Below are 12,707 nucleotides of genomic sequence, written 5' to 3' on the forward strand. Positions count from 1 at the left end.
GACCACAATCACTTGTGATTAGGATGGTCGTTTTTTTTTTTTTTTTTTTTTTTTTTTGAGACGGAGTCTCGCTCTGTCGCCCACGCTGGAGTGCAGTGGCCCAATCTCAGCTCACTGCAAGCTCCGCCTCCCGGGTTGACGTCATTCTCCTGCCTCAGCCTCCCGAGTAGCTGGGACTACAGGTGCCTGCCACCACACCCGGCTAAGATTTTGTATTTTTTAGTAGAGATGGGGTTTCACTGTGTTAGCCAGGATGGCCTCGATCTCCTGACCTCGTGATCCGCCCGCCTCGGCTCCCAAAGTGTTGGGATTACAGGCTTGAGCCACCGCGCCCGGCCTAGACTGGTCTTTAAAGCAAGAACTTCCTTCCCGAGACCCCCTCGGTCTCCGCTGTGCCTCTTGGCAGGCTCACCACTCTGTGGCTCTGCACGCCCTAGGCCTGCTGTCATCGCAGCAGTGAAAGAGCTGCCACAGGCGCTCGAGCCACTGAGGTCCAGGGCGCTGTGGCACGAGTCCCTGAGCGTGAACCCACATGCCTGCAGGCCCACCCCACGGCTGCCGGCACCAAGTCCCTGAGCATGAACCCACACGCCTGCTGCTGGCACCAAGTCCCTGAGCGTGAACCCACATGCCTGCTGCCGGCACCAAGTCCCTGAGCGTGAACCCACACGCCTGCAGGCCCACCCCACGGCTGCCGGCACCCGGTGCTCTGCACTAAGTGCCAGTGGCCAGCAACACTACGCAGCTCGCTCGTCTCACCTCCCTAATAACCCTATGAAGCAGGGATGAGCATCAGAACTTCTCCAGAGGAGGCAACTGAGATACAGGGGTGAGTCACACACCCAGGCCACAGCGCCAGTGGGCAAAAGCTGCAAACAAAACTCAGGCAGTCTGGTTCCAGGGCTGGCATCCTTCATTGCTACACCGACCACCCGGGAGTGGGGGACGCCTGTGTCCACACCCCACCACCCCAGAGTCACAGAGACATGGGTACCTGTGTCTATAGCCCTCCACCTACCAGGGAGTCACAGAGCTATGGGGGTGCATCTGTGCATGCATCGAAACAATATCCATAGAGCATGGACAACATGCCAGGCACTGTGCCAGGGGAAAGACACAGCATGGCGAGCAAGCAGGTGCAATCCTTGCCTGCCGGGGCCTGGATCCAGTGGGGCTCACAGGCATGCGTGCGCACACACACACACAAGTGTAATTACAAACTGTGACTGCATTACAGTTGTAGTTACAAGTTTCCCGGGAAGGAAAAGTAGAGGATACCAATGGGGGATTTTTGGTAATGGGGAGGAACTGAGTTTGGACTGGGAGTGGGCGCTGGACCAGGAAGGTCTGATGTTTACGGTGAAATGTAAACGGTACCCAGGAATTCACCAGGCAAAAAACTGGAGGAAGAGCATCAAGTTGATGGCAACAGCATGTGCGAAAGTCCAGAGGCGAGAAAAAGCCGGTCCCACTACACTGAGAGAGCCGGGCACCTCCAACAGACTGGACACCACCCAAGGACTGTACGGGCCTGGCTGTGGGTTCTAAAACATATTTCAGTGTCAGAACACGTACCCTATTTTGTTTTAGGAAATGTGATCCCCGACGGTGTAGACAATGGGCCGCCCAGAGGGGGTGTCCCAGACGCTGTGGGCTGTGTTTTCAGTCAAGGGAGGCTCCTGTATTCATTTAACAGGCTGGTTTCCTCCCATATCCACTGTGGTTCCCAACTTCCCCCAGCCACTGCTTCTGGAACAGGCAAATAACCTTTCCATTGTTTTTTTGATTTTGTTGGTATTGTATTGTTTTGTTTTGTTTTGTTTTTGAGACGGAGTCTCACTCTGTTGCCTGGGCTGGAGTGCAGTGTCACGATCTCAGCTCACTGTAAGCTCCACCTCCCAGGTTCACGCCATTCTCCTGCCTCAGGCTCCAGAGTAGCTGGGACTACAGGTGCCCGTCACCACGCCTGGCTAATTTTTTGTATTTTTAGTAGAGACGGGGTTTCACCGTGTTAGCCAGGATGGTCTCCGTCTCCTGACCTCGTGATCTGCCCATCTCGGCCTCCCAAAGTGCTGGGATTACAGGCTTGAGCCACCGCGCCCGGCCTAAACTCAGACTATTTTTTAAAAAACCAAAAGCACAAGTCACGGTCGTCCCTGGTCTTGACTAAATGTCTCCATGGCCAAAGGCATCCACCTGGCCACCTCACAGGGTGAGAGCTGGTGCTCAGTGGGGCCTCCGGCCACTCATCACATCTGGTTCCCAGCACTCCTTGGCTGGCCGGGTTTGTCTTCCACAAGTGACTCTAGGAGGCCAGTTTCTATCTCAGCGCAAGCTTGTGGACGTTCACTGTATTTGGTAGTAACAGTATCCTGCTACTTCAAGTAGGGAAATCCACCAACACCACATTAACTGCTGCCCCCAGGTAGGAGTCGACTTCCTCCAGGTTCTCGAAGGAGCCCCAGCGTCAAACATGATTCTTTGATGAACATGGCTATGTCAGAGTCGATTGCCTGAAGATGTCTCAGGGAGACAAACGTTCCTCTCCTGGATCCTTCCTGCAGCCGTCTCCTGGCACTTACCTTGGCCCCACATCCACCTCAGGCAACCTCACCTCCTACTCCCATTAGAGTGGCTGTGTCTGCTGCCGAGGGCTCTCGCCTGCCCAGTACCAGCTCCTACTCCCATTAGAGTGGCTGTGTCTGCTGCCGAGGGCTCTCGCCTGCCCAGTACCAGCTCCTACTCCCATTAGGGTGGCTGTGTCTGCTGCTGAGGGCTCTCGCCTGCCCAGTACCAGCCAGGCCCTACCCTACTTTCCATCTGACGAAGTCACTCATCACCCCCCGCAGCCAGATCCGAAGCTCAGTTCTCAATTCCTGATTTTATTCGATACCAACCTTTGACAGAGCAGCCCACTCCCTGCTTCCTGAAATTACTTCTTTACATGGCTTCCTGGACACCAACACCCCACCCACAACCACCTGCCTTGCAGAACTGCTCCCCCTAAGTCGTGCCCTCCTGAGGAAACGATTACCCTGCTCCTTCGCTTTCAGCTGAAAGTCCCGGAGTCGTACCTAACGCCTCTGCTCTGCTCGTACCCAACGCCTCTGCTCTGCTTGTACCCAGTCTCTCAGCACATGAGCAAATCCTGTCTTCACGACCCTCAAAATTTTTCCAGAACGCAACCACTTCTCCAGCGCCACTGCCTGGGCACTGGCCACCCTCACCTCTCACAGAAGTACAGCCACTGCCTCCTGACTGGTCTCCTCCCACAGCACAAAGCAGAATCCTCTCCAAGGGTACCTGAGACAGCCTTTGAAAATGCAAGTGGAGGACTCTAGCTCTCACTAAACCCTGCAGTAGCTCCCCATTTAACTCAGAATAAAAGTGAAAGCCCCTGCAGTGCCTAGTAGCCTTCATGCCTTAACGCCATCTCCTCTGCCCTGCCTTGCCACTCTGGCCCCTGCTCTGACCATCCCCTGAATGTGTGCCCTGTGGAGGACCCTGTCTGCTGCCCCCACAGCCTATAATGTGCCGTCCCAGATGGCCAGCGGCCAGCCTGCCCCAGCGGCTCCCCAACCCGCTTCACTTCCCACCCCATGCCTGTTTATTCTTTTTTCTTTTTTTTTTTTGGAGACGGAGTCTCGCTCTGTCGCCCAGGCTGGAGTGCAGTGGCGCAATCTTGGCTCACTGCAACCTCCGCCTCTGGGGTTCAAGAGATTCTCCTGCCTCAGCCTCTCGAAGAGCTGGGATTACAGGTGCCCGCTACCATGCCCGGCTAATTTTTGTATTTTTAGTAGAGATGGGGTTTCACTGTGTTGGTCAGGCTGGTCTTGAACTCCTGAATTCGTGATCCGCCCGCCTCGGCCTCCCAAAGTGCTGGGATCACAAGTGTGAGCCACCAGGCCCGGCCCTGTTTATTCTTTTCCTAAGGTACTCATCATCACCGGCCATCGATCACTTCCTTTTCTCTCCTCCCTCTGGAAGTTTCCAAGAGGGCAGAGCCTCTTACCGCTCAATGATCTGTCTCCAGTGCCTGTAACAGCCTCTTATTCATAACAAGATCCTGGTAAATAGCTGTTGAATGAATAAATTTATGAAAGAACTTTAATTAGATAACTGCCTCAAAGGGTGTTGCTAATAGTGATGGTTAAAAGTTCTAAGAAAACAGAAGCACAGTCTGTATAATCAAAGAGTAGTGATGAAAAAATATTCCTGACAAACTGCATAACCACAGAAAGACATTGGAGAAACACGACTCAGTGGAAACACACAGCTCTGACAGAGTTCGGAAAAGACAAGTTGACTGACCTTTTTCATATGACGGTACATTCTCTTGCAACAGTTTACTAAGCTGCACTGTATTCAAATGTAAAAATCTCAACTGCTCTCTCATTGGTCTTCCTTCCACCACCGGGAATAGAAGGCTCCCTACGCTGTCTTTCGGAATCGGCAAACCAAGTGCTATCGCCAGGGTCGCAGCCACATCCGTCTGTTGGACATGCTTTGGATGTCGGATATCACCTAGAAAAAAGGAAACATTTTAAGTAACAGACTTCTAGAAAGTGTAAGATGGTAGTCATTCTTGAATTAGACCTTCTACAACATGAGCCAAATGATCCGTCTCTTCACACCATTCAACACAGAACCATACAGGAATCACCTCGCTGCTTGCTGTGTCGATACAGTTACAGAACCCATTCTACGCCAGGGGCGGTGTCTTTCCTTCAGTAGCCTGCAATAGGCTGGGAGAGAGACGCATGCGAGGAATTCCATAGAGTGAGGCTATGGAGCACAGGCTGAACACAGAGGAAGCAGGTGGTCCAGCAGACATGGAGGGACCGTCACTTTGGCAAGGTCAACAGCCAACCGAGAATGAAGTGAGGTTGGGATCGCTGACAGCCCGGCCCCTCTGGATGTGGAGCATCCCACACTCTGCCCTCTATGAGCACACATGCCGTTGCTCATGGAGAAAATGAACCCTTCACGGCTCCGGAGCAGCTGTGGGTGCTTCTATAGGGGAGCACAGAATGAGGCAGGTTCAGCTGGGCCAGGTGTTCTGATCAACTCGGACAAGCTGGACATCTGCCTGTTGGCTAAAGCTCAATCCCCAACAGTGAGTGGTTACCCTCCCATCTCCTTGCAAGAATGGCTGTGATGGCCGGGCGCGGTGGCTCAAGCCTGTAATCCCAGCACTTTGGGAGGCCGAGACGGGCAGATCACGAGGTCAGGAGATCGAGACCATCCTGGCTAATACGGTGAAACCCCATCTCTACTAAAAAATACAAAAAACTAGCCGGGCGAGGTGGCAGGCACCTGTAGTCCCAGCTACTCGGGAGGCTGAGGCAGGAGAATGGCATAAACCCGGGAGGCGGAGCTTGCAGTGAGCTGAGATCCGGCCACTGCACTCCAGCCCGGGCGACAGAGCGAGACTCCGTCTCAAAAAAAAAAAAAAAGGGCTGTGATGTCAGCACAATGGGCCTAGGCCACTGTTCTGCCACCATCCACTGATTTCGAAGGAGACACTCAACTTGGTTGGAGTGTTTTCATCTGTAACGACAGCAAACAGCTCCATACCCCAGAAGTTCAATGCACACCTACAAGGCGCTGAGAGGCCATAGGACAGGTGGTGTGTGAGGTGTCTTTAGATACTCAGGTGTGAGTCTGTGGAGGTTTTACTTTGATTGTGGTAATTTTTTGTTGTAGGGAGTTTTTAATTTGGTCAAATTTATTAATCAGGTCTTGGCCAACTCTCTCATGATGGCTTCTAGGTCATGCTTAGAAAGAACCTTCCACTCCAGTGTGGCTGTTTTCTTCCAGTACTTCTTTCTTCTAGTATTTTCTTACATTAAGTGCTTTGAGCTGACACAAAAAATAAAACACAAAAACAAACCCACCTGAAATTGCTTTTGACCCTCATACTGGTAGTGGCAGTGCTGGCATTGTTATTCTGAGACTGTTGCGTGTCTATTGTGGGAAAAAGCCAATGAGTCATTATGTGATATTCTAAATCTATCGTATCTGGAGTTGTTGACAACCAAGATTCTAAACTTAGGGAGAAGAAAGTACAGATGTGAGACCTAAGAAATCAATTTTACGGTTTTGAAGGTGAATCAATATAAACAAAAGATCATTTTGTCTTAAAACAATCTCTTCTTTCTGTCTAGAAACAATGACCAACCACTCAGAGCTGGCACTGGTAGCTCTGAGACAGTGGTCTTGAAATACCACTTTCCACTAAAAAGAAGCAGGGCATCCTGGAGAAATCGCTGACTGCAGGTCTCAAGAAGGAAATGCACATGAGTAAACCGTAGTAAACCAAAGAGTTTTGGGGCTGGGGACCTAGAGATTTACAGAGACTTAAGAGACACATAAACAAATCACAATGTATGGTCTTACTTGTAGCCTGATTCAAACAAGCTGAAACACTTAGAGAGAGAGAGAGAGAGAGAGAGACATATCTTCAAGGGATGAACACTGGTGATATTAAGGAATTAACACTATCTTAAAAATGTGATAAGGACATGAAGATTATGGGGGTAAAGAACATGTATCTTTTAGAGGTCTGCTTCCAAATGATAAAGGAGAAGGGAAATGAGTGTGAGCACAGATGAAAGAAGATTGGCTATAACTGGCCAATAACTGGTGAAGCTAGACTAGGGGGTTTATCATACTACTGTGACTACTGGTCTACGTCTAAAATTTTCCATACTATAGGCTTTTAAAGGCTTTGATCTGGATTGATATTGTTGTAAAGAATAAGGCAGACAGTCTGCATTACCTTTTTCCAGAAGCTCAGCCAGGGGTACCAGCATCATTTATCGAGCACCATGTCTTTTCTGCACTAATCTGAGATGCCACCTTCATCACCAAATCCCCAGATCCACTGAGGTCTATTTCTGGCCTCTTGATTTTGCATATTTGACTGGTTTGTGACCAGTTCTTGCCTGCACAAACTATTTTAATAACTGTAATTCTGAAATACAAACACAGGGTAGGCCTGTGGATTGCACCCCACCAACGATGAGGGGCCATGAAGGAAGTTCCAGCACTTCAGAAAACCCTTCCCACAGCCCAGCAGCATCCTTTCACCGCCGGTCTCTACCTCCACTGGCTCGCCTGCAGAGTCCTCAACATTCAATCCACAAGTGATAAAACACCCACTAGGTGCCAGGCACCACTGCAGGCTTGGGGGACAGAACAACAAATAGGGTCAAACATTCTAGTAGCAAGAGGCCGAAAAAACAACAGACCTGCTCTGCCCTCTGTGGATGTCCACGAACAGGCATGCTCTCCTTCCCAAACCCCTTGACTCTGGAGCAGCCAGACCTGTGCTGCCCACACGGGGAGGTCAGCACTCTGGGGATGGGCAGTGGCGGGCTGAGTGTCTCTGAAGTCACTCACTCCACAATCCAAAACTGCTTATTTTGAAAATAATAAACACCTTAACATTTATTTTTATTAACATAAAACGAAAATTTGCATGCACTTTTTTTTTTTTTGAGACGGAGTCTCGCCCTGTCGCCCAGGCTGGAGTGCAGTGGCCAGATCTCTGCTCACTGCAAGCTCCGCCTCCCGGGTTTACGCCATTCTCCTGCCTCAGCCTCCCGAGTAGCTGGGACTACAGGCGCCGCCACCTCGCCCGGCTAGTTTTTTGTATTTTTTTAGTAGAGACGGGGTTTCACCGTGTTAGCCAGGACGGTCTCGATCTCCTGACCTTGTGATCCGCCCGTCTCGGCCTCCCAAAGTGCTGGGATTACAGGCTTGAGCCACCGCGCCCGGCCAACATGCATTTTTAAGATAAAAATCCTTCAGAACTATAGGGAATAGTGTTAAGAGTAGCTCCATGAACTTGCTCATCAATGAAACAAGCATAAATGGTAAAAATTTTAAAAATCACCACTACCACCGTTCACAGTCTCTGGAAATTGTCTAGGGGTACACAACAAATGAAGAAATCTTTATTCAAGAAAATCCAGTAGGCCTTGGTAAGAAGCATAAGAGTCTGTAACCCTTGAACCGTGTCCCGCTCCATCCCTCCCCCTCCTAGCCCAGTGGGACAGAAACTCTCCTGTGGTGGGTGTAGCCCCGAACACAGAGCTCCCTTTCCCCCAGTTCCGGATGGAGGGCTGGTTATACGATCTCCCTCTCATCTCCCCCAGTTCCCGACAGAGGATTATGCGATCTCCTTCCCATCTCCCCCTGCTCTTCTTTCCCTCGTCAAATATCAATAAAGAGATAGAAATTATTATTATTATTTTTAGACGGAGTCTCACTCTATTGCCAGGCTGGAGTGCAGTGGCACAATCTCGGCTCACTGCAACCTCTGCCTCCCGGGTTCAAGCGATTCTCCTGCCTTAGTGTCCTGAGTAGCTGGGATTACACGCACCCACTACCACGTCTAGCTAATTTTTGCACTTTTAGTAGAGACAGGTTTCATCATGTCAGTCAGGCAGTCTCGAACTTCTGACCTTGTGATCCACCCGCCTTGGCCTCCCAAAGTGCTGAGATTACAAGAGTGAGCCACCGCACCCGGCCAGAAATTATTCTTTAAAAAGCATCAAATGAAACTCTGGAGTTAAAAAAATATGATAACTGTTGGGAGGCTGAGGCGGGCAGATCACAAGGTCAGGAGTTTGAGATCAGCCTGGCCAATACTGTGAAACCCTGTCTCTACTAAAAATATAAAAATTAACCAGGCATGGTGGTGGACGCCTGTAATTCCAACTACCTGGGAGGCTGAGGCAGAAGAATAGCTCGAACCCAGGAGGCGGAGGTTGCAGTGAGCTGAGATCGTGCCACTCCAGCCTGGGTGACAGAGCAAGACTCCATCTCAAAAAAGATAACTGAAACAGAAAATTCACTAAAGGGGTTTAACAATAGACCTGAGGCCGGGCGCGGTGGCTCACGCCTGTAATCCCAGCACTTTGGGAGGCCGAGGTAGGCGGATCACAAGGTCAGGAGATCGAGACCACTGTCTCTACTAAAAATACAAAAAATTAGCCGGGCGCGGTGGCGGGCACCTGTAGTCCCGGTTACTCAGGAGGCTGAGGCAGGAGAATGGCATGATCCTGGGAGGCGGAGCTTGCAGTGAGCCGAGATCGCGCCACTGCACTCCAGCCAGGGGACAGAGCCAGACTCCATCTCAAAAAAAAAAAAAAACAACAATAGACTTGAACTGGCAGAAGAAAGAACCAGCAATTTAAAGATAGATCAATAGAGATTATGCAATTTAAAGAATAGAGAGAACATTTTCCAAATTTGATGAAACACATCAACCTACACATGCAAGCTCAATGAACTCCAAGTTGAGTAAATATAAAATACAGATACATTATAGCAAAAATGCTAAAAGAAAAAAAATGGGAAACCCAATCAGATTTAAGAGTTGACTTTTCATCAGAAACCATTGAGGCCAGAAGGCAGTGTGACAGCATATTCAAAATGCTGAGAGAAAAAAATAGCCAACGCAGTCCTACAGTCAGCAAAACTCTCTTTCCAAAAAGCAGACAAAATAGACATCCCAAATTTTTTCTAAAACAAAAAATTCTTTGCTAGCAAATCTGCTAGCAAGAAATACTAAAAGAAATTCTTCAGGCTGAAAGCCAGTGACTCCAGATCAAATTTCAGATACATAAAAAAGCAAAGAGCATCAGTAAAGGTAATTACATAATTACGAAAGATAGTATAAAAGCATTTTCTTCTTTCCTCTCCTGATTTAAAAGCAATTATATAAAACCATACCTATACAATTATGCCATCAGTTTATAACATACAGAAAAGCGACATATTTGATAACAACAGCACAGAGGTGGCAGGTGGGGACACGCTATACTGGAGTAAGAAAATAACAACATAGGAAAATACACATCCACACAAAAAGCTATACACACATGATCACAGCATCATTATTCATCATGGGCAGAAAGTGGAAACAACCCAAAAGTCCACCAACTCCCAAACGGTCAATGGACGTGTTAAATCCATGCAACGGAAGACTACTGAAGAACAAAAGAAATGAAGTCTTTTGCTTTTTTTTTAAGACGGGAAGTTTCACTCCTGTCGCCCAGGCTGGAGTGCAATGGCACGATCTCGGCTCACTGCAACCTCCGCCTCCTGGGCTCAAGTGATTCTCCTGCTTCAGCCTCCTGAGTAGCTGGGATTACAGGCATGCACCACCACACCCAGCTAATTTCGTATTTTTAGTAGACACAGGGTTTCTCCATGTTGGTCAGGCTGGTCTCCAACTCCTAACCTCAGGTGACCCGCCTGCCTCGGCCTCCCAACGTGCTGGGATTACAGGAGAGAGCCACCACGCCCAGCCTAGAAATGAAGTCTTGATACATGCTGTAACTATGAACCTGGAAAAACACTATCCTACATGAAAGAGGCCACGCACATGAGACCACATGGTTCCATTTATACAAAACATGCAGAAGAGGCAAATCTACAAAGATGATGATTACCTAGGGTTGGGGGAGGGAGAGAAAACTAGGCTGGGGAAGAGGAAGGCGGCTGCAGAACAGTATGGGGTTTCTTTCTGAGGTGAGGAAAATGACGTAAAATTGACTGTGATGATGGTGGCCCAACGCTGTGAGTACACCAGAGTACAGTCCTGGCTCATGAAACGGGCACGATGAGAATAAAGAAAACACAACATAACCAACTCTCAAGACTGAAGCTGGGGGCCGGCGCAGTGGCTCAAGCCTGTAATCCCAGCACTTTGGGAGGCCGAGACGGGCGGATCACGAGGTCAGGAGATTGAGACCATCCTGGCTAACACGGTGAAACCCCGTCTCTACTAAAAAATACAAAAAACAAGCCGGGCGAGGTGGCGGGCGCCAGCTACTCGGGAGGCTGTGGCAGGAGGATGGTGTAAACTCGGGAGGCGGAGCTTGCAGTGAGCAGAGATCCGGCCACTACACTCCAGCCTGGGCGACAGAGCGAGACTCCGTCTCAAAAAAAAAAAAAAAGACTGAAGCTGGTGATGAGTTTTGCATGTGCAGGCAGCCTGCACGCATGCAGCCGCCCCCACCATTCCCAGCTCTGCCAGGTCAGACATTCAAGATGAAGAAGCTTCATAAATAGATGGAAGAGGTCAGGTAGAGATGTTTCCCCAATGAACTCTCACTTCAGCGAAAGGGCTGTTCATTCAGCAGGTATTTGCTGGCAACTGTCATGTGCCAGGCAATGTTTCAGGCTCATGGTGGGCAAAACAGACATGGTCCTGTCCTCATCTGGCTTCAAGTGTAATGTGGAGGCAGATGTTATATGAATCCCATAAATAAACAAAACCCATCAATAAGTCTGCAGTGATAAACCATGCCAAGAACGATGAATGGGGACAGCTAGAGAGATCAAGCTGACCGGTGCAGGGCCTATCCATGGCATTTACAACCACAGAGGCAGATGAGACCGTATCTCCAGGGCGAACGCAGAACGAAACAGGAAGGCAGTCCGGTAGAAAAGACCAGGGAAAGGAAACTAGCTAGCAAAGGAGAGAAAAAGAGGAAAACCAGAAAGCTGTGAGGTCCCAGACGCTACGGGACCAGCAGCGCTAAGGGTGCTGAAGGGTCAGTGACAGCAGCGCCCGAAAGGGTCTGCTGTGCTTGACGGCACTGCAGAAATAACCGCTGAGCTCACCGTGAGTGAGTACGTGAAACGTGGCAGCAGAAGCCAGGCGCAAGCGGAAGGTAGGCCGCCGACGGGACAGCAAGGCCGACGGCCGCAAGGGCAGAGTGGGTAGGCTGGCGGCTGAGTCAGGGCACAGGTCAAAGTGGGGTGTGTGTGTGTTTGGGGCGTGTCTGAATATTGACAGATGGGGCCTCTGTCTGTCCTGCTCTGGCTGGGTCCCATGACTCTTGCTGACACTGCTGTTCAATAGATGGTTTTCAATAACGCAAACTTTTTAAATAGCCGAGGTAGTCACGTTTCCTTCAGTTCACACATGCTGTCCAGATGTCTGAGCTACTGGCAGTTTTTCTCGACAGTTCCAGATATCTAGGCAGCAACACTCATACAACAAAATTCTGACGAAGAATATTTGCATGTTAAGGATTAGGGGAAGGAATGTAACTTCAGATCCCGAAAGCCTTTTGCCCCATTACTTTTCATTCTCACATTGCTCGGGGACTTCAACCTTATGGAGCTTTTAAAAAATAGGTTTTCAAAATTAAAACCAGACTATAGAAAACAAATATAATACAGTTTCCAAATGTTAACATTCCTAAATTCTTACCAGGTTTCCTTTCAAACGCAGAACTGATTAAGATCAGAGGTGTATTCACTTCCTCCATGGAGGAGGCCCCGTGACTTCCTGTTTCAGACATGCCATGGTCACCACAGAGAACCAGCAAATTGGGTAAAGGCGTCTCTCTCTCCTATGAGGCAAGGGAAAAATATTTCAACTGCATTCAGACTGAAGAGAGCACATCATCTCAAGAAGACAAGTTTCGGTTTTAGCTTTACGGAGTTGTAGCTCTTTCTCAATGAATTAATGATTTCTCAATGAATTAAAATCTCAATGAATTTTTTTCCCCCTATGAGCTCATAGCCAGATCACAGGGTCACAGTCAAATAACGTCATAAATGAAGTCCACAGCGTTGTGCGCAGCTCATGGAGCACAGCAGGTTGCATTTCTGCCCTCTGATGGCAGAGGATTTGTATTTGGTTTCTGTCTTTGCCACTGCCGAGCTGTGAGACTCTG

General features: G+C 49.2%; 1 protein-coding gene across 1 annotated transcript in view; it reads right to left on the reverse strand.

Annotated features, from left to right (window-relative positions):
• The window catches only part of PIGG (phosphatidylinositol glycan anchor biosynthesis class G (EMM blood group)), a 44,789-nt gene that overhangs the window by 21,295 nt on the left and 10,787 nt on the right, over positions 1-12,707 (reverse strand). Inside the window, 2 exon segments of the mRNA XM_017865437.1 lie at positions 4,312-4,524; positions 12,239-12,380. Of these exon segments, the coding sequence (XP_017720926.1) occupies positions 4,312-4,524; positions 12,239-12,380 (355 nt within the window).

The sequence above is a fragment of the Rhinopithecus bieti genome, unplaced genomic scaffold, assembly GCF_001698545.2.
Source record: "Rhinopithecus bieti isolate Rb0 unplaced genomic scaffold, ASM169854v2 scaffold_79532, whole genome shotgun sequence".
NCBI lineage: Eukaryota > Metazoa > Chordata > Mammalia > Primates > Cercopithecidae > Rhinopithecus > Rhinopithecus bieti.